This window comes from Macadamia integrifolia, chromosome 6, assembly GCF_013358625.1.
Source record: "Macadamia integrifolia cultivar HAES 741 chromosome 6, SCU_Mint_v3, whole genome shotgun sequence".
In the NCBI taxonomy this organism is placed as follows: domain Eukaryota; kingdom Viridiplantae; phylum Streptophyta; class Magnoliopsida; order Proteales; family Proteaceae; genus Macadamia; species Macadamia integrifolia.
In genome coordinates, this window is record NC_056562.1 from 31,296,049 (window position 1) to 31,317,745 (window position 21,697).

Sequence of the window (21,697 nt, forward strand, 5' to 3'; positions counted from 1 at the left end):
AAATTTAAAATTTGACATATTACTAATTAAGATTATTTTATATTCAACAATTAAAATGACCAGATCTTCTTTCCATGTGGGACAAATAAGTAAATTAGATCAGGTATTCTTCTCAGTCGGCTAGTGCAATGGGACTTTTTCTTATACAATTTTAAACAAAATGTCTTTTAGATATCGCACATGAAGGACATGATTTGGATTAATTATGAGTGAAGTTTTGTAGCCAATTTCAACCATATAAGGCCCCATCTCAAAATGTAAGACATTTTCTTTCATTTATACTTTCAATTGTAACTATCTATTTGTTTCAAACCATTTTTTCGAGGGAAAAAAGTTTATTGCATCATGAATGAATGAAAGAAAAGTACATTTATCTAGGGCCCTAAATGCCCTACCTTCTATTGTGCGAAATCAGTAATATCTATCACTATTACTCGGTACCTTATCCACACCATCCAAAATTACCTTTTTTTTTCATAAGTCTAAATTAATAAAAATAAAATAAAGGAATAGAATTCTAAGATGTTAGGTTTAGAGGTACAATTGATGCAAGTATCTATCATGTGGCAAATTAGATAGAGTAAAAATTATATGGACAAGTTGACCTCAAAGTCTTTACCTACATATCAATTTTCAATTAAAACATAGTTAATCAAATGACAAAATAAAATATAAAATTTTAATAAAAAAATAAAATCCTAACTAAAGAAATATAAGAAAAAAGTCCTCTAATACATGAAAAAAAAAAAAATACATAAATGAATCTGTATCAGAAATTTGAATTGTGATCATTCTAGATCATTTTCTATATATATTAGTATGGTTAAAATTCTCACATTATCTTTTCATATGGGAGTACTTGGTACTGTACTAAATACTTTTTCTATTCTTGCGAGACTAAGAAAACATTTTACCATTAATTTTCAAAGCTAATATCTTACACAAGATGGCCTAGCTACTCCATTATCTTGGAAACTGAACATCTAAGTAGGAGGCACATGGCCTCATCCTCAAAGTTTGGGCGTGTTCTGATCCGTATCATGGCAAAACTATGGGCTAAACAAGAATCAGGGAGTGTACACATAAACAGAGGAAACAAGAAAACCAATATGAGGACATTCAGGACTGCATATGGGCGCCAGACTCATTTGGTGGTCAGCTACCCACATGACCTTGCGATCAAACTAGTGGAGAGAGAGAGATATTCAGAAAAAATGGAATTATCCAAAAGGTTAAGAGGACAGCCCAGAGCTAAAAATAAAGGGCCATTTTTAGTTTTTTTTTTGGTTAATGGGTCATGTATTAAATGAAATGAAGAAAGAAGATGTACAAACTGGGGCTATGAGACACCAAAGACATAAAAAGGAGGGACAAATTCGAGATCACCCTCCCACTTTTAGGACGGTCATTGATAGGGGAGGAGATTCACAATTCCCTATTAAATGAAATCGAGATTTGTCATTGTTAAGTTTGTCTCAAATTCTTGATATGTTTTGAAGATTGATTCGATCCGACATATTTTGGTGGTTATACGAATGTGAAGTTTTCTGAAATCTGTGATGAAAATAGAGGGTTTAGGCCTGTGGTATGGTTCGACCAAATTGATCGCGACCCGATGGGTCGACCCGCGACTTGAAGTATATAATACACTGTTGTCATGTTGAGAAAGGTCATTGTATTTTGGGGATTTTTCGAGCTAGGATTTCAGGTCAAGTTTTCTCGCCGCTGTTTGGGTGTAATCTCTCTTCTGCATAATAAAACATCTTCTTATTCGCTCGAGGACATAGCACACCACCCTGGTGTGTGAACCTCGTTAAATCTCTGTGTTGTGCGATCTGTCTTGGTTTATTTTATCTTATTTCTTGGTGTTTGATCTAACATTCATCAATGTTCATCCTAAGCTCCTCTTGAATTGAGTGAGGAACCTGAAGATTGATCACCGATAAACCATTTCGAGCACCACTTTTTTCGCAAGGAATGAGATTAGTTTCTCTGAAGTAATATGAGATTTTTCACCGAATATCAAAGAGATAAGACTGCAAGTACTGCCACTTTTGCAGCGCATACCAAGGGACAGATCCTTTGAGGACAACTATTGTAACAACGATCAGAGTCTGTCTCAATTCAAAGATGGTCAATGCCCATCCATTTAGCAAGCTTGATACCATGTAGTAATCCAAAAATTTCTACAACATAGTTTGTTTTGACTCCTAGATAAGATCCAAAACAAGAGACTATGCTAGGGTTATGATCTCGGATTATCTGAATTACCAAGAATCTTCGACATTGACATCTATATATAGTTATATGGGCGGACACGGTGTAGCGTTTGAAAATTTTCAAGCCCAATTAAACCCAATCGAAACCGGATCGGCCCGACCGATTGACACCCCTAATATAACGTGAGAGTTGAGAATATTACAAAACAAAAAGAGATGTTGATGTTGCCGTCCAACCGTGTAGAATTTGGATTCCTTACGTCCTCTCTCTCTCTCTCTCTCTATCTATCTATCTTTTGTTGTTATTGTTGCTAGTGGCTCACATAAGTCATCAGAAACGAAAAGAAAACAAAAATAAGTGAGATCTGGATATGGTAATGTGAGAAAACTAAGTAATGGGAGAAAGCTGAAAATCACTTGAGCCTTAGCTCCCCAAACCATAAATTTGGATCGTTCATTCATGGTCTATACCTTGTCGTGTCTTCCACAAGAACCTCCAAACAAACGGCCATAAAAAGTCCATGTAAACCGTGGTTCACAAAGACATCACCTATGAAGAAGACAACATGCGTTATTAGATAGACAAGGACGTACTTTTGGAATACGTATGGAACCCATTCTTATAGGGTTGGGAAGATCATTCTCTCTTTGTATTCCCTTTCTTTGTTCGATTACTTTAAGCACTGGGAAGGAAAACAAGATCAGGATGTGACACCCTTATGTCCCTCCTAATCTCCCCTCTATTGCACTTTCCGATGAGTCAGGTAAACTATGCCCGTGGCCTCAGGAAATTTTGATCCTTTAATTTGCTCAGTTGGTTTTTCTTACTTTGTAAGGGTGAGCTTAATCCTAAGGTCTCTTACTTCAGCCCAACCCTTCTCAGCCGGGCCATGTTCTATCAGGTATTCAGGTTTAGGCAACCCAGCCCAGCTTGACTCTGATTGGGCTAGGCTGGGCGGGAAAACATTGTCTGTCGAGACGATCATTGGTGGGGACTGGCGGAAAGCCCTTGGACTGTTGACACGTGGCTGAGCGGAATACAACAGTTACGATTATTTTGTGTTGGGTCTCCATTTTGTGGATTTCGGATCAAAACCCAAGTGCTCCCTCCCCTTTCAAACCCCTCTTCTAATGCTTTGGCCCTGAAACGCAGTGCGTGAAACCCTCATTGCTCGATCATTTCCTCCCCCGTTCTTTCTTTCTGCTCTGCTCTTTCTTCGATCCTCTCTCTTCCGCACTCTTCCTCATTTATCCCTCTTAGTTCGTCTCCCATCAGCGGCTGCAAATGGGCTCTGAAACGTGGTTAGTGAAACCCTCATTGCTTTATTCTTCCTGCTCTGAAACGCAGCTGCAAATCGGCTCTGAAACCCTCATTTACCATTTCCTTCTTTCCATGAACTGATTGTATGAGAGACAAAGAAGAAAGAGAAAGAAAACCATGTTCAGACTCTCCAATAGCCTACAGAAGCCCAAACAGAACAGCCCATAATTTTTTTTTTCCTCAAAAGAAAAAGAAATTGGGGGAGCAGTGAATGGGAAAAGCAAAAACAGAAGTTCTCACATATGGTGCCTGAGGAACGAGATTCAGTTTAGGGCGAGTAAACCAAATCGGACCATTTGGCTTTCGATTCTGCAGGAGGGTATCAACCCCTGTGCGTAGAGAACTCCATTAGCGTTGCTCGGAGGAAGGGCTTATTAGAGGAGAGCTACAGAAAATCATCAAATCGAACAAATTAACTAACTCAGAGATGAAATTTCATCTAGTAGAAGGGTATGTTTGCTTGTTGCAAGCTGGAGATGAGATATCTACGGATACCGCCATGCGATATCTCTGAGAGTTGCAGAGAGAGAGAGAGAGAGAGAGTGAGAGAGAGACGCCTTACGCTGTTGACAGTGGAGAACAAAGGAAGCCGGGTGATGGCAGAGAGAGGGTTTGAAAGGGAGCAACGATTTTGACCCGAAATCCATAAACCGGGAGACCCAAATCCTCTCTTTCATTTTTCACCGTTGGATCGGTTTTAACCACGTGTCAGCATCCTAAGCCGTCTCAGCAGGTCCTCATGGCAGCTCTTTTATATTGTCATTTCGATGAGAAAAGGGCGAGAGAGTGGGAACACCATTCACCCTAAGGATGTGAATTTGTAATCGAAATCGAACCCGTTTACATTGAAATCACAAAACTGTTTAGTAAATGGTGCAGTTATGGTTTCAAGTTTCAGGCCGATTAGTTAAACAGGTCGGGTCGGGTCGGTTTTAACTGCGGAACCCGTTGTTTTCAAATCGAATTGAAATCGTTTAAATTGAACCGTTTAAAACCATATAAACCGATCCGATTAATCTGTATAACAATTAAATAAAGAAGGAACTGTAATCCATATAACAATTAACAATTAAATTAAGTACCCATCCTGCTTTGGTATGATTTATTGCAATTCAGTTCAAGTTTAGGCTTTAGATCATGAACTTGTAATCCATATATGTTAGTATGTTACTATGTTATTATATTATCATAGATGGGGCATTTTGGCTGAACCATTTGTCATTTTAATATTTTATGCTGTACAAGGTTGGATTTGGATATTATATGATATTAGTTCTAAATGTTTGAGAATGACCGTGCAAATAAATAGCACTAGATTATCAAATTAAGACATACCATCTTTAATATAGAATCTCTTATTTGTAGTTGCCAATTATGTTTTGATAAGCTTATGATCTTCAGTTTAAAGATGGTTGCAAGTTATATCAAACCGATTGTGAACCATTTTACAAACCGTATAGAATAAATCGAAATCGTTTACTAAACAGTCACGGTTTCAGAAAGTGGAACCGTTTAATAAATGGTATGGTTATGGTTTTAGTTAAATAAATGTGAAGTGAACCGATCCATACCATTTAAACCAAAACCAAGTCGATTAACACCCTTAATTCACCCGCTCATCCTCAGACTTTAAAAGCCAATAAAATATATGCAAAAAAAGAAAAAATTAATAAAGATAGACAAGGTTGGTGTGATTGAAAATGGTGCGTGGATAGTGTGCTTAAAAAAAGGTATCAGTGGTGAATAGAAAAGCTTAGCCCAGGCTCAGTCCAGGCTCAAGGCTGGCTCGGGTAGGCTTGGGCTGGCTGAATTTTGTTGACACCCTTATTACTACCCATTCATAAGCAAGGTTTTTTACACTCATAGATAGAATCTTTTGATTTCTTCCCCTAGTTTATGTAACCTGAAAAGATTACATAATAAAGAAAATTTGAGTTGGCGATGGTAGTCTTCTTTGCATCCGAAGCCATTATTATAACAGAATTTTGATTCTCCTGACTTTGCTTGAATCTACAATCTCTGTATTACCACAACTTGGGCTTTGTATCTGATTGAGAGGTGGGCCAGGCCAAACTTACTCCTGTTCTTAAGTCAGATGAGCCCATCCTAAGCTTCACTTTGGGCTTCAAAATCTCAGGCATTTCTCAAATATGGACAACAAGAGCTAACGAGCCCAGAAATCGCACGATCTTCACCAGAAAAGATTCTTGGTACTTTTTTGTTTTTTCAAATGCAAGCCAGGCTAGAATGGTAAGGTTAGAAAGAAAGAGGGGGGGGGGGGGGCTACCGGGCCACACTTATTACCACAATTACTACACTATTACTATTTCAAAAAAGGGTAGTAGGGAACATAAGAGGGGTAGAATTAACGACCTTTCCTAAACTTATACTAGACTCAACCGTCTAGCTGCCTGTCATTGAGTTAGAAGCTCATCCCCACTGATTAAAAAAAAAAAAAAAAAAAAATAGAGCGAAATAAGCATTCCTTAGGTAGTCCTTTGGGCCCCAATTTGCAGAATGAGAGTGAGAACATGAGCGAAAGCATGAGAGTACCAAATTTTAAATATTCAATTAACATTGAATTACATATAAGGATTTTCTTATTAATGCCCCTAAGGTCCCAAATACATTGACACTTCTTTTTTTAGTAGAAGACAAGTTTCATAAAAAGAAAAAAGAAAAAAAGAAAAGATCGAGAGGCAATTAAAAAGTGTCAAGTTCTAAATATACTTATAGAGGTGTCATCTAGACAATCCCGGCCTATATGTATATATGAAGTGTTTGAATAAGTGTATTTTCGTACAAGGCCAAAAATTAAGGTTCCAATTTTTTCACCATACTTGGTTACAATTCCCATTATAAATAGTTATTCCAACTGCATTTTAAAAAATTTTCCAACTATTTTCTTATGGCATGAAATTCAGAGTTGGTTTTCGTCAATAGAAATTGGCTCCAGCTTGGATCCCACAGGGTTAGAGTGGAATATTTTTCCAGATTTTTTTGGTAAAAGATGATTTTTCCAGACTTATGAGGGCAAAAATTTGAGTATGACGAAGTAATATAAGAAAATCATTTTTACTGAAGACATTTGTGCAGATTTGGTTGACTATATTTTAACCATGTTTACCCTTCAAGGCCATTTTGGTCATTTCGCCTGTAATGATCTCCAACTTCTTTGAGAGATCGATTGTGAGAAACCATATCATAAAAAACCATGCAAATATATAAATATGTCAATATTTCAGCAAACTCTATGTTTACCCACATGGAATATAATCAACCATATAATTTGGGTCTTTTGCTGTGTGTGGTTCAGAGTTCAGAGGACCCATCCATGGATAAAGTTACTCTCTCCAGCTAAGCTCCTAGGAATGGTACTTGTTCCTTCAGGTGGAACAAAGTGGTGGTACCTGTTCCAACAACAATTAAATTGGAGCCAACCTCTTTACCAATCCATCTATGAGAGAGAGAGAGAGAGAGAGAGAGAGAGAGAGAGAGAGAGAGAGAGAGACTTTACCCTATTTGCAAAGTGGGTTCTATAGGGTTGGACTGGGAAGGGTGTGCAGGAAAACTGCTGGTTCCAACCACTGGAGTTGACTCCCATGAGCACTGAATGGCTCTAAGTGCAGCAGGTCCTTCAGTTTCAATCTGAAACAACTAATCAAACATGAGAGAAATGGAAGGATACTATTAGTAGAACCAAAACAACAAGAAGCGTAAAAGTTTTTCTTTTGAGTAATGGTCGCCATTTTTATAATCTTATCATTATTACTGTATATTTATATGATGATCAAAGGCTGAGGAAAAACCTTATTTTTGAGCTCCTTGTTTATGTCTCCAAGATGACGTTCCTGCAAGCGCAAGCCGAAACTTGAAAGCTGTAAGCTCTTGATGGGAAAGAAAAAATGAAAGCAACATATTCAGAGAACAAGTAGATTGTGGGATTGAACCTTGTCGAATAAAAGTGTATGGATGTGTGTGCAGGAGTCGGTGGTCATTAACCCTAATAGCGCCCAATAGCTGTGGAGAGAGCTCTCCACGTGTAAAGGACTAGCCTACTCCTTTTATCTATAATTAGGGCAACATAGGAGCTCCATGATCACAATAGATAAATACAAGGGAGGGCAATGGAAGTGCCTTCATGGGTTGAAAGGACATGCAATGAAATTTATCAGATTGGAATTAACAATAATATCTGTAAGCTCCTCCTTATTGTTCATCAAACTATCCATGATCCACTTCAAATAGTTATACATGGCTGTTAAAAGGAGATCTGTGATGTTAATATGAACTTTCATAGACAACAAATATGTGTATAAGAGAGTGATTCCCTTATTTGACAATTAGTGAAGGTTAAGAAAACTTGTCAAGGATTTCTAACTTCTTATAAATGTATACCTTTCGGCGGAGTTCTTCCATTTGTTCCATCATAATTTGTGTCTGCACTTTGAAAACATTAAAGGATATCATGGATCTCAACTTTATGATTATAGTGAAATAGAGGAAAATATTCATTAGAACAATGGAACTCTATAAGAATAGTGAGTTCTACAATTGCTGTGATTGAATAGCTTAGATTTTCCAAAAAATAAGCAAGTTTAAGAATTTTGATTGATAAAATAGTGTAAAAATGTGGTTCTATAGGATCCCTATTTGATTAAGCATTAGTGAGTTTGTGTTTCCCAATGGTACATGCAAAGATACTCACCACCACTACCACCACTACACAACAATTTAGCCTTATCCCAACTAAATGGGGTTGGTTACATGGAATTTTACCCTCAAATCAGCATTATTTGAAGTCATGCTTAATACAAGACTTCTCCCATAGTCATTTTAGGTATGCCCTTGACTCTTTTAGTTCTTTCATTATGAATCAAATTAATACTTTGTACTAAAGCATCTAAAAACCTCCATTGAACAGGGCTATACCACCTTAAACGTCTTTCTCGTAACTTATCATGTATCAGAGCTACTTTTCAATTAACTCGAATTTTATCATTACTTGTTTTATCATACGTAAGTTTTGCCAAACATCCATCTTAGCTATAACAGAACCCATCAACTCTAGCCCTCCAAAGCCACTAGAATTTCTTCTCTTCATCAGCTATGCTTAAAACCAAGAAATTATGAACCAGCTCAACCTGAAGATTTTTAGTTCTCCAACCATTATTAAAATTTTTAAAGAAAGAACAGCTACCTTCCGTTGCCTGGCTTGTGACAAAGATCCTTCAAGCTGTTTCTCAAGATTTTGCAGCTCTTTGACGCTAAGTGGACCAAGATCTTCCCCAAGCAAATGCCTTAACATAAATTACCAATAACAATTATTATGGAATTGGAGAAAAACAGTGTTAGTAGATTAATGAACCAGTTTAATTGTTTGTCTTGGCACTAATTTATCAAATTGAGTGATATTGTGGTGAATAAAAACCTCTGTGAGCGCTGAAGAGATTCATATTTTGCCTTCAACTTAGAGACTTCCTGGTACCAGCTCTGCAACAACCAATGGAAAAGAGAAAGAGAGGGGAGGCAAAGAATATAGTAAGAAAGCATTAGCTAAATACAAAATCATTCTCCACCATCTAACTCATGTATTTAGATACCCCCTTCCATCTCTATTAATAAAATGCTTTGCATGACCAAAATTAAGACAAGAGTTCATTCCAACATTAGAGAAATAACCCAAAACATGTACAATTCTAAATTTCATTATTAAATGTTCATCATGACAAGTATAGTAACTAACAAAACTTTATCAACCAAAAACCTGTGTTTCGCGAACAGCATCAGTGGCATCTTGAGGTATGAAACAGCATCTTTGGTATCGCTCTAGGGTTTTGTTCATACTGAAAATTTATCAAAAAATGCATTATTAGATAGTTCACATAAATAGATAATGAAAATAATAAGCAGTGACATGTAAGCCATAAGGTGGATTATCTTTCAAGCCTAGTTTTTGATTTTGCTGTTACTATTATCTAACTCACTCATAACACTGTGTTTTCAAACTATTCTATGAAAATAAATCTAATTCACAAGAAATTGTGAAAAAAACAGACTTTTTTCTTTTTTTATGTTGAGGCAACAATGTACTCCATTTGATGGGCATGGCACTTTGAAGGAAAGACCATAGCAAGCAAAATGTGATATGGGAAAATACACTGGGGGGATATATAATTCATCTTTAATATGGTCTTGGCTGGAAATTGGAGTAAAAGATGAGATTTGGAAATTGTATTAGGTATCAGGACTTAATGTGTCTGCTGTTTAGACAAAAAACTTGGTACGAGTAGTAAACTCGGACGTTCTAAGTTTGACTCCCGTTAGGCACACCTTGGGCTACTCACACAGGGTGTTTAGTGCTTTTTACTACTTTCAATGGTTCTCATTTAACTGTAGTATGTCCTGGTCCATGCGGTTGTGGGGTCGGTATGGACCCGCGTGACTAGTCAGGCCGAAGGCCTGATTAATCGTCGTTAGCAAAAAGAAAAAAAAAAAAAAAAAAATCCAAAAAATAAAAAATAAAAGGAAAAGAGAAGAAGACGACTAAAATGAAGCAGATAAACCATATCCTACTATCTGTACCCATGGTGCGCATCCATAGCGACATACTACATATTAAATTGTACAATGTAAATTACAATAAAATGAATCTTGTTTCTCATAATAAAATAACAGCAATTTTCCAATTAATTGTTTTAAAACTTTATTCAATTTATCGGAGTTCTATCAAATCAAGTACACCCAACAATCATTATATAATGATACCAACAAAGAGTTTCCGTACTCAGTATGTGAAATTGAATTTTAGTAATATAGAAAAGGCAGAGCAGATCTACTACTAACCCGCATATATTGGTATCTTACACCAAGTCATTGGTAGATTGAGAAGGATTTTTTTTTTTTTTTTCTTTGGTGAAACAAAAATAAAAATTCTATTCAAAATGAGAGGGAGTTGATGCAATTAAAAATAAGGACTCAAAATATATTAGAAAATAAAGAAAAGTGCATGATAACATGGGCCAGGGAGGAATACTACTCACTCACCCACTCAATTGTGAGATTCTCACCATTAGAAGACCTTAACTCACATGGGCTCACATTGAAACACCCAAAAGTACAACAATTTACCAAGTATTAAGCCTATTGTACCATATAAAAAATACATAAATATCTAAAAAACAAAAAATAAAGGGAAAAAAGAATCATTGGAATAGAGCTTTATGAGAGGGAGATAAAAATGGAGTCAATAAATCTTGATAACCATTGATGTCATTAACAGTGCTTGACGATATGGTATATAAGGAGGGTCCACATGGTTAAGGAGGAGATAGTGTGTGAGAAGACATGTGCTACCAACAGTGTGCATCATTTTCCTTAAAAAAAATACTAGTGTATAATGTTAATTCATCGATAACTATTTAGAAACAAGAAATGGACAAAAATCTAGTTGGTTGCTTCACTTTCTCCACACTTTTAGCATTCCAGTTAAGAGCCATGTTAAGGAATTCAATCAATGTTACCTGGACACTTCAGAATAGGGCCATAAATTTTATCCAATAGTTCATTTTCAAGTATAAAATATGACACCTATTTCCATACTTGACAATGGTGGGAACCTCGTGCATTAGATACATCATTTTTTACAAGAGAAGCCAGACCTACCTCACTCTTTTATAGATTTCCATGTACAGGTAGGATTTCCATTAAAAGAAATGCTCCTATATAAGTGTACATGTTTTGGATCTGTTCACTTAGCTCTTTCATAGGGTGACATTGTAAAATCTAATTACCAATTATCCCATTAAAAACTGTTCTGCAGTTCTAACAAAAACCAACACTAAATTACTCTTGCTTCTCTGGCTTTGGGGGTTTCAACTGAATTGTAGTCCTACCAAGTTCAGTTTGCACTTGGTAATTCCATACATCAGAAAAGTTAACCTTCCTCCACCTTGCCTCAGAATCCCAAAATAAAAAGAGATAAACTTTGTATCATAGAAATTGTTCCAAAAATTGACCTATTTATTAGGTTCCTCGTAAAACAAGGACCAAATTTCTTGTTATTGAATATCAAACTATCTTTCTATATAAATTGGACAGATCCACCAAAAATCATCCCCTTCCAAGATGTTCATCTAACAAATGTTGTTGGAGTCATTGTTCTACTGTATACTTGAACATAACCTTGTTGTAATGTTTTAAATGGATCTCCTCATGTTCACACTAACCCCATATTTGGAAGTCAAAATTCAAATCAGATAAAGAAAATAGAGGATAAAAGGACATTTTATATGACATTGAAAGAAACAATACACATGTATATAAGGATTGCCTTACACATTCTTCATAAAGACAGTCAATTAATAAAAAGAAGTGCAACTTCTTGACTGGTACACATAATACTCAAATAGAATAGAAAATAATAAAACTCAAGCAAATTATTATCATGCATGTTTAAATAAACCAGTTGAAATTTTGCTACATTACACTCTAGATCTACCAGTAATGCAAGATATAAAAAACAAAAAGAGAAGTTCGACAAGCAAAATAAATTAAGACCATTACAGTTCTCATTTATTTCCATTAGATTAGAAATTTTATTCAGATTTAGAAATCAATGAATAAGTTTAAACTAGTAAAGGATTTTTTTTTTTTGGGTGGGGGCTTGGGGATGTAATATTGCAAGCTCTTCCAAAGTCTTCACACTAGTTTCTTCTTGTTTTAATCAGAGAAAAAATAGATATAATTCACAACAATAGTATTAGAACCTCAACACATAGGTAATATCATGTAGATGTATCTATTTGCTAGAGAAAACTTAAAGAAGACTAAGACCAATAATGGTTAAAATCAGTTTCATATATCAGAAGAACTGAATTATTTATCCTTCCAAATGGGTGTTGTGCATTGATCAAAAAGTAACTCATAAGGCTATGGTTGTCACCAGATTCAGAAAAAAATTCTACCAAAAAAAAAAGAAAAACAGTTTCAGAAAAATGAAAAGAAGGCTTTCATGCAGCATGTTTGGTTGGTTTATCTAATGAAATATTTCTGCTCTATAACCGAGCTGGCCTTTCTGGCTCTCTCCTTCCAAAAAAAAAAAAAAAGTTAAAAATAAACCCAAAAAAATAAAAGGAAAAATCCAATGGTTTAGTATATATATATTTTTTCTGATAAAAAACAACTTTATTAAAGAGAAGGGAAAAAAAAAAAAGAGAGGAAGAATATAAAAGAGACCAGAAGCTACACCAAAGATCTCAAAGACAAACTCAAGAGATTACGAAACAAACCAACATCAAAGCAAACAACTGGAATAAAAGATCCGCAACTTCAAACACTCCAAAGACGAAAGTTAGTTCTGATTCCAAAATAACATGAGAGCCCCACATTAGAGGATGTCTCTTTCCCTTTTGAAGATCACATCCTTCCATCGGTTAATACCATTTACCCAGATATCTTTCACAATAAGAGGGGGAGTTCTTGTTTTGTTTCATTTTTTTTTTTTTCAAAGAAGTCAAACCCTTTAACCAAGAAACCTCCTCTCAGAGAAAGAGAAGAAAAAAAGAGTAGATGAAAGACCACGAGAGCATAATCTTGGATTTCAGAGAGAGAGAGAGAGAAACACAGAGAGGGGGTACAATGAAACGTGTTGAGAAGCCATTGGAAGTCCTTGCCTCGAGGAAGGAAAGGAGGCCGAAGATTAGGAAACTTGGTTCAGTATCAGGAGTCTGCAAGACATCATTGGCTTCTCTTTCGAGAAGCTGCACAGAGGGAGATAGAGAATCACAGAGGTTAAAGTGCACTCTATACAACCATAACCACAGGAAAGCCAGGAGGACGATAACACCACCATGCACCACAGAGGTAAAGAAATCATTAAACCTCAACTCATCCCAAAAAAATAACGAAAAAGTAAATCGCATTAACAAGTAAAAAGATGCTCAGGAAAAATCACAAAGCAGTCCAGGGGGAGAATCTTTATCAAAAAAAAAAAAAAAAATCCAGGGAGAGGAGAGAGAGAGAGAGAGAGAGAGAGAGAGAGAGAGAGAGAGAGAGAGAGAGATCCGAAGGTAAGGAAGTAAAAATAACCATTTTTCAGTGCAAAATAAATGAAGGTGAAGAGAGAGAAAGAGGTAGAGAGGTGAGTGGGTGTGTGAGGTTATTAGTGTAAGTCGCTAAGGAAGATGTGTATACCCGGAGCTTCCGAACTCATAGAGCTTGCCGCGACTGGAGAAGACGATAAGAGCAACCTCAGCATCACACAGCACCGATAGCTCATAAGCTTTCTTAAGCAAACCGTTTCTCCGTTTGGAGAAGGTCACCTGACGATTAATCTTGTTCTCGATCCTCTTCAGTTCCACTCGTCCCCTACCCATCTCTCTCTCTCTCTCTGGCAAGAAGAAGAACAACAACAACAATCACAAGCACTGGGCCACAGACAAAGAGAGAAAATAAGATAAGAGTGTGTGTGTGTGTGTCTTTCAAGTGTCTCCTCAACCTCTCCCACCCTCCCTTTCTCCCTCTCTTTTTCTCTCCTTGCCCTTCTGTATAGCAGCAGATGGAAGGGAAGGGAAGGGTAAATCTAATAATAAGTCAGTTTCTCTCTGATGGGTGGTGCACAGCACACCGAGCAAATATACATATAGATGGTATAGATTTTACACAGAAGGGGGATGAGAGAGAGAGAGAGAGAGAGAGAGAGAGAGAGAGAGAGAATGAGAGAGGAGAGAGAGCAGCAAATAGGGTTCTGATGATTCCTTTGTACTAAAAGTAGGAGATTTCTCTTAAACTTAACCGAATTCACACAACACTTCTACTACTACTACTACTAACTATGACTATTCACACCTAAACTATCCTCCCTTATAACAAAATGGAAATCCTCCTTATTTCCTCTTTTCCCCCCCTGCTCATATTCTCTCCTTTACCATCTTTTTCACTCTTGTAGTAGGGTCTAGGGACTACCACTACTGTTGCACTTGTTCCTTCATTCTCTCTCCACCCTTTACTATGCTCCCCCTGGCTGGACCTGTAAGTAGAGAGAGAGAGAGAGAGAGAGAGAGGGGTCTCTGGTCCTCTGGACCAATATTGGTAGGGCAGGACGGAGGGAGGAGGGGGAGGAGGAGAAGCGAGGAAAAGTGGTGATTAAATGTGTGGTGGGTAATAGTGTCAGTGAGACTCGGTATACGCTATAGAGTTTGCCAAAGAAAAAAGAGAAGAACTAAAAAGTGTCAGGCTACGTGTCGAGTTCTCGAAGGGGGGAAGGCGTGCAGTCTCTAGGATGCGCCAGAGTGGAACAATAACGCCGTCAGGTGACGTAATAAGGTAATATTTGGTACTAGAGAGAGAGAGAATATATACCGTCGGTGTCGGCCTCACCCGCGTCCCCATGGACCATGCCAACACTAAAAGTGTCAAAATGATGACCCAACACCACCCATTACTAATTAATATATTGACCATTGTATCCCATCCCTTCTTGACAAGATGATAAGACTTGCTACCTTCATTTACAATGTCCGGTTATCTAGTTATCCTGTCTCTATATCTCTGTCTAATCAAAATCCATTCACCCCCCATGCAATTTGCAAAGTGCATACACCAATCCCTATTCTGGTTTGTAAACGTGTCTACATTGTAATGGATCTCACTATGTGCAAACCCAAGTAGCTTCATGTTCATGACCTTTGTCCAAGCTCTTATGCATGCAATAAAATTATTTTTTACCTTTTACCTTTAAGAAAAAAAAACCCCCTTCCCTAATCAAGTTTCTCTAAGACCACGGTGAACGAGAATCTAGGTCAATTGGGGAATGTGGGGTCTTCGATCTTAAGATCACATGAAAAATTTCACCACATAGTTGAAGGAAATTTCTTCTTCTTATTTTCATCTTCTATTTTTCTTGAAGTCTTGATTAAAGTTAAGTGACATGTGTTTTATTTAATGATTAATGAAGGAACTGGAGTTTGGCTATGTAATAGAAACATGGTTCTAAATATCGGTATTGAATCAACAAAGGATCAGTATTGGCCTCTGGATTGGATATCCATTCCAATTAGTTTCTTTTCAATCTAATTGGGGTCATATCATCAGAAACATGAAAACTGATATGAGTTGATATCGAGCCAATTTGAAATGATATAGATCTGTTCTGAGTCTTTGACTGATATACATCCATAATTATCCAAGGGTATGGGAGATTGGACAATAATGATTGGAATACATTAGATGAAAAACGTGCAAGGACATATATTGAAAGCATGCTCCTACGAGGATGGATATTTAATTAAATTAGACTCTAAAATTGAAATGTGTTTAATCCAAACCCTTCGCTTCTCTATATCCAACAATTGGAATAACCACAGTAATTGTCTAACTGGTAAAAACATAGTAGGCATGTGGTAATGGGTTCCTACCATGGGCATGTAGGAACCGTGTTTGGTATATGATAAAGTTTAAAGAATATGAATGGTTTAAATTGGAAAGGAAAAAAAAAGGTAAGAAAAGGAAAATATTCAACATTTTAGTTATTTTTCTTCAAAGGTTTTCATTTCCTTGTATGAGAAAACTCTCTAAATTTATGTTGAATATTTTCTTCAATGATTTTAGGAGTTTTCCCATTGAAAGTGGGGTAAAATTAAAATCTTTCTGACAAAAGTTTCCCATTCAAAAGGTCCCTTTATTTTCTTTTCCGGTCCAAGAGGAGGAAAAAAAAACCCTTTTATTCGACATGTTTTAAGCCCATACTGATGATCTGGGCCCATGCAAAGAGGAAGATTCTAAGTTTATATTTTGTTTCATCACAGCTGAAACTTCAGAAATTTTAGATTTTGACCATTAAACTAAATCTCGTCCTTCGCCTTTCCCCCCTCTTGCTTTTAGGGGTAGCTAGAATTATGGTATACCTTATCCATTGGGACATGTGAAAACTGAAGATAAGCCCAAGCCCAAGCCCACTCCAAATTTAAACTTGATAGTTAGACTGGAGTATGGATCAAACGTAGAAACCCAGTCATGCCCGTACAACAGGCAGGCCCACAAGCCTATTAGGTCAGCCTCAACTACTTGTCCGCACAATAAAATCAAGTTCTGCTTTCGGCAAATATTGGGCCTTGCCGCTTGAAACTATTTTGATAAAAATATATGGTTGCTTGTTGGTAAGTGCTTAAAGCTCACAAGAAAGATTTTGAAAAAAAGGGAAAAGGATGTATACACTGTGGATGTGGACGGCCCTTTCCTACACTCTCTTCTCTTGACATTCTCTCTCCTCCTTAATTTGTTGGCTCCCCTATGTATTATGAACCATGTTGCACCTCTTCTCGTGCCCTCATAGGCTTTACGTGGGAGATTCCATCCCACATTGGTAGTGAGTAGATCCCTCACCTTTTGAGAAATCATGATCTAATGTTCTCAAATATTTGGATTTGTCTCCATGAGGGTTATCTCAATGAAACATGGAAGATATAGATTGGTCAGAAGAAAATATGAAGAGATTTCGAGAAGGACTGAGTTTCCTTTCATCTTTGGCTAAATGAGAACCTCTTAATCCATGAGATCTAACCCCCCAATTGGACTGAGACCGTGCGCCTATCCACACAATTCCCAATTCGCCCTAATCATCTGGACAACCCACTTATTAAATTACAATTAGCACTATTTTTTTTGTTTTCAGGTTTGCTTGGAAGGATTAACTTTTCCTATATATATATAAAAGTTGATGGCATCACAGAAGATTCCAAGCAAGAAAGGAGAATGACATATAACTCCAATTCATAGTTGTGAAAGGAAGTTCCACTTCTCTTCTTTAAAGCAAATCTCAATGGGATCATTTGACAAACTATATGAATCAGTACCAACCATGTAGTGTTAGTATTGTAGCTGAAGAAAGATGAACAAGAACAAAGTCTCAATTAACTTTGTCTATTGAAAATTGGTAAGAAGTCTAGGTTTTGTAGCCTCTTGGTTTCATTTGTGGGAATCCCTTTACAATGAAGGCACATCATGTTAGGCGAAGTATAACTATTTTTAGGATTTCTTTTCAAAATAACAAATTGGGAATGACCTATTTATTGTGCAAACTAGGTAATTAGGAGGCAAACCAGGACAGAATAATGTTACTTAAGGGATGAGTGCACCTGCAAAGGATGCAAAGCTGGAAATGGAAGCCCACCAAAGTAGACTTCCTGATGGTTTTCTTTTGAGGGGACAGACAAGGAGCTTTTGTGGTGAGGTTGAGAGAAAAGGAAGGGAGAATGAATTTAGGGAGACCTTAACTTTAAATTGTAGGGAGAAAAATAAAGTTTAAATAAGAGAAGAGGTCAAGAGAGGAAGAAGATGTGGGTGTAAATTACTTTCATCTTATTTAGTATGACATGCATCTTTTTATATATATTGAGATAATTTGAATTTAATTCTCTCTCTCTCTCTCTCCCAATAACCACCTTACCTATAGAAATTAGAACATTCTATATTCTTGTACTTGAAAATGCTGATCGCACAAGAGAGCGGATCAGGTTTTTATATGAGAACTATTTTATATGGGATTGATCTATACAATGGAATTCACTTAAGTAAGAATCTTATGGTGGATTCTATCTATATGAATCATACAAGAATAATTTTTGTACAAAAATCTGATCCACACTCACCTCAAAGTGAGATACTGTGAGCCTTTACAGTTCACACACATCTCAGAATTTATTTTGTTTACCTTCAATCTCCCTATTTTATGGGTGTCCTGTTCCTACAATACGTGCTCTCTCTCTCTCTCTCTCAAAATTACTGTCAATTATGTCTGTTTAACCATCTTGTACTGTTGGATTACTCACAAGTCATAACAGTCCAAGCAACCATTCAAAATGAGACAATCCATCACATGGCTTGTCTATCCTGAAATCCACATGAGGATGACAACGGATGGCCCAGATCCATTGGTTACACGCTTGTGCGGGCCATCTTTCATCTTATATAGTAAAGGAAATTAGAACATTTTTCTTTTAACTTTTTTTGAATATATTATAAAAAAAAATCTGGGAAAAATCATTTATATAGGTCATATACCCAGGCAGAATCATTGATATAGATCTTGCAGTAAAATAAAAATAACCTAATCAGTAAAAGTTTCTCAGGTGGTACTCTCTCCTTCAGCATCGGCAAGAATAAGAGACGAAAAATCAATTCATCATTAATGCTAAAACACTGTTTTCTTTGTCATCTACGGATTGTCATTCTCATTCTTATTCTCGTTACCCTTCATAAATTCCAATGTTATATATCCATTTTTAAAAATATTGATAAAAGAAGCGATTAACCTTAGGCTGTGTTTGATATGCGTTCTCAAAATAAGATTCTAGGTTTAGAATGATATTATGAAGCACAAATTTACTTTAGAATAGATTTTAAACCCAACAACATTAGAATCTATTCCAAGAATACATATCAAGCAATATCTTAATAAAATAAAGATCCAGTTACCACAGTTAAGATCCAGTTAAGCTGTGGGATCTCCAGAGTTGCAGGGCCATTATTAATGAAGGAATGCCTCCCAAACCAACTAAATACTATTTTCAACGCTTCCATTATAGGTATTATGGGACTCTGGGAGTGGGAGGGGACCAGTGGGGAGAAGTTGAGGAGAATATTGTTATCTTGTCCCAAATGGATTACAGAAATATAGAGGGTAGGGTAGCTGGAAGTAGCTTCCTGTCATTTTCCCAGAAAAGGCCATTCATTAATTTTAGAATTCTGTAGCCCAGCCCTGGTGCCTGGGCCCCAGTGAGAACCCAGAAGAAGGTGTCTTTTGTAGCCCATCGACATCACAAGAAGACCAACTAGACCAGACCCTCTTGCATGGTCAAGAGATAATGCACATCATGATCAATTAATCTCTTTTGCTGTTAATTTGGTGTTTTGGAATTATGATCATGAAGGAGGGAATATATGGCTGGGATGTTGTGGGGTGGGACCTCCCCAGTCAGATCTCTATAATATTGTAGTCTTTAACCTGAAAGTACTGTTGGCTGCGACGCCCCCAAGAGCCTAACATAGGGTACCAATCTACCCAACCATGCACAGCACACCACACCACACCAACAAATGACAGAATTATAAGGGTGTGCAAGTGAAGTCTTTAACTTTTAACCAAAATGAGTCGGACAGGGATAAGATCAGGCTCTATTAGGTCCAAAATTGATAATATGGCAAAGGGTTGTCTCTCTTTGTTTTTTGGTAGAAGGAAAGGGTTGTCTAAGCAAGCGACATTGGGTGGCTGCACCAATGAAATATGATAAAATGGTATTTTTCATAGGAGGGTAGTGGGGTCATTTCATGTGAGAAGGAGATATATATGTGAGGTGATTGAAATTTATGATCTGATTAAATAAAAAAATTGGGGTGATTTTTAGTGTTCAGATTGATTCTAGCTAATTTTTTATGTATTCTAGATGAATTGGAATCCATGAAGGGCTATTTCGTTGTTGATTCCAGTTACTTGAACCATGTGCGATAACCAAGATTGCTTGTGACATAAGAGATTCCAATTACAGGGAGAGAGTCCTTTGAGCAAGCGGGCATAGGGAGAGCAAACCAAGGAGGTGCAACAAAACAGTGTTGTACATTAGAGGACAGCAAAAAAGAACCTTTTCCCCTTAATTATGATAAGCAAATGAGAATTGGTTAGAGTGAGGCCTATGCCAGCACTTCCAATGTCTATCTCCATCTCATCCAACCGAGGGGTAGGAAAGAGATAGACATAGGAGTGTTAGCATAGGCCATGCACTTGGACAAGGTTACTTTCTTCCTAAGGAAAAAAAAGAACCCAAACCAAACCATATTGTGGTTCTAGCTTGAAAAAGAGGTTTTCAGTTTTGGTTTCCACATAGTGTATCTTTAACCGAATCAAAATCTAACTGAAATCGAACCAATTAACACTCTTACCATGACCTCTAATCTTCTACCAATTTGAGAATTTTCGACTTTATACCTTAGGGTAGGAATTTCATAAGAAAAAAAAAAAAAAACAGATAGGAATTTAATATCCAAAAATCCAATCGTAAAATCACATCACCATGAAGAGATTGCCCGGTAGTAAAAGACTTTCCTGAGAAAGAAAGAGAATTGCTAGCTAGGGGTGGAATGGTGTGATAGCACAATGAAGGTCACTGTTTCCTAACCAACCTTTGCTATCAGCTGCAGTTGTAATCATTCAGTAAATGCACGCTCCTACTAATTTTCTAGTAAAAGAAGGGAAACAAAATGGGAAATAATCAAATATGGTCACTGTTTGGAATTTTCCTTTTTTCCATTGAAGTTTAAATTATTTTTGATCCCCAAAGAGAATGTGACCCTTACTTAAAACATATAAAGGTATATAATAATTGCAGTGTCCCTGATTAGTAGGTTTGACAATTGTTACAACCATATGTGGGTCCTTCACATTCATGACACTGTAGTAGTTTTGGATCACTGCATCATGAGGTGCTGTTTGGAGTGTTTACTATTCTTGGTACAAAGTTCAAAAACAAAAGCAGAAGGTGAATTAACAAGCAAGAAATACAGTTTATTTTAAGATTTGAAATGGTATAACACTGTCAAAAAATCAGTTTAGAAGTACACTCTGAGGCTGTGATTGAAATGCATTCTTGGAATGTATCTTAGATTAACTATGTATTTCAAGAAATCATATCAAACACACTCTTAGGCTGCGTTTGGTAACGTTTCTGTTCCAGAAATGACGTTTCGTGTCAAAAACGAAAATTTCAGTTTCTGTGTCAAAATACTGTTTTTAAACGAAAAAAGGTGTTTGATGAATCAATTTCTGGAATGGTTTCAAAACGCAGGTCTTCTCTCCTCTCTATGCGAAAAATTGTGAAAAATGAAGAACTAGGGCGGAAGACAAGTTTATCGGGAACGATTTCCTTAAAATCCCCAAAATAGTTTTTTTTTTTTTTATTTGGAATGAAATTGGGAAGACAGAACAATTATTTGTCGTTCCGTCAATTCCAGTTTCTACTATTCTTTCTTCACTTTTTGTTCCAAAAAAAGAAAAACTTGTCTATGATGCAGCAAACACTTTATTCCGTTTTTTCGTTCCAATAGAATGAAAAAAACTCCAAAAACGTTCCAATGGAACGTTACCAAGCGCAACCTTAGTGTTCCA

At 36.7% G+C, this 21,697-nt stretch overlaps 1 protein-coding gene across 2 annotated transcripts; it reads right to left on the bottom strand.

Annotated features, from left to right (window-relative positions):
• Positions 1-6,742: 6,742 nt before the first annotated feature.
• On the bottom strand, positions 6,743-14,268 carry LOC122081021 (agamous-like MADS-box protein MADS3). 2 transcript variants are annotated; one of them, XM_042647959.1, is made up of 8 exons: positions 13,735-14,268; positions 9,308-9,386; positions 8,972-9,033; positions 8,741-8,840; positions 7,939-7,980; positions 7,350-7,391; positions 7,058-7,197; positions 6,743-6,950 (listed from the first exon to the last, which is right to left on the bottom strand). In XM_042647959.1, the coding sequence occupies exons 1-8, from the start codon at positions 13,914-13,916 to the stop codon at positions 6,860-6,862; spliced, it is 738 nt and encodes a 245-aa protein (XP_042503893.1). In that variant the 5' UTR covers positions 13,917-14,268; the 3' UTR covers positions 6,743-6,859. The 2 variants fall into 2 exon arrangements, with proteins under 2 accessions (XP_042503893.1, XP_042503894.1); XM_042647960.1 differs by having other exon boundaries at positions 7,058-7,188; positions 13,735-14,261.
• Between the last annotated feature and the right edge of the window lie 7,429 nt (positions 14,269-21,697).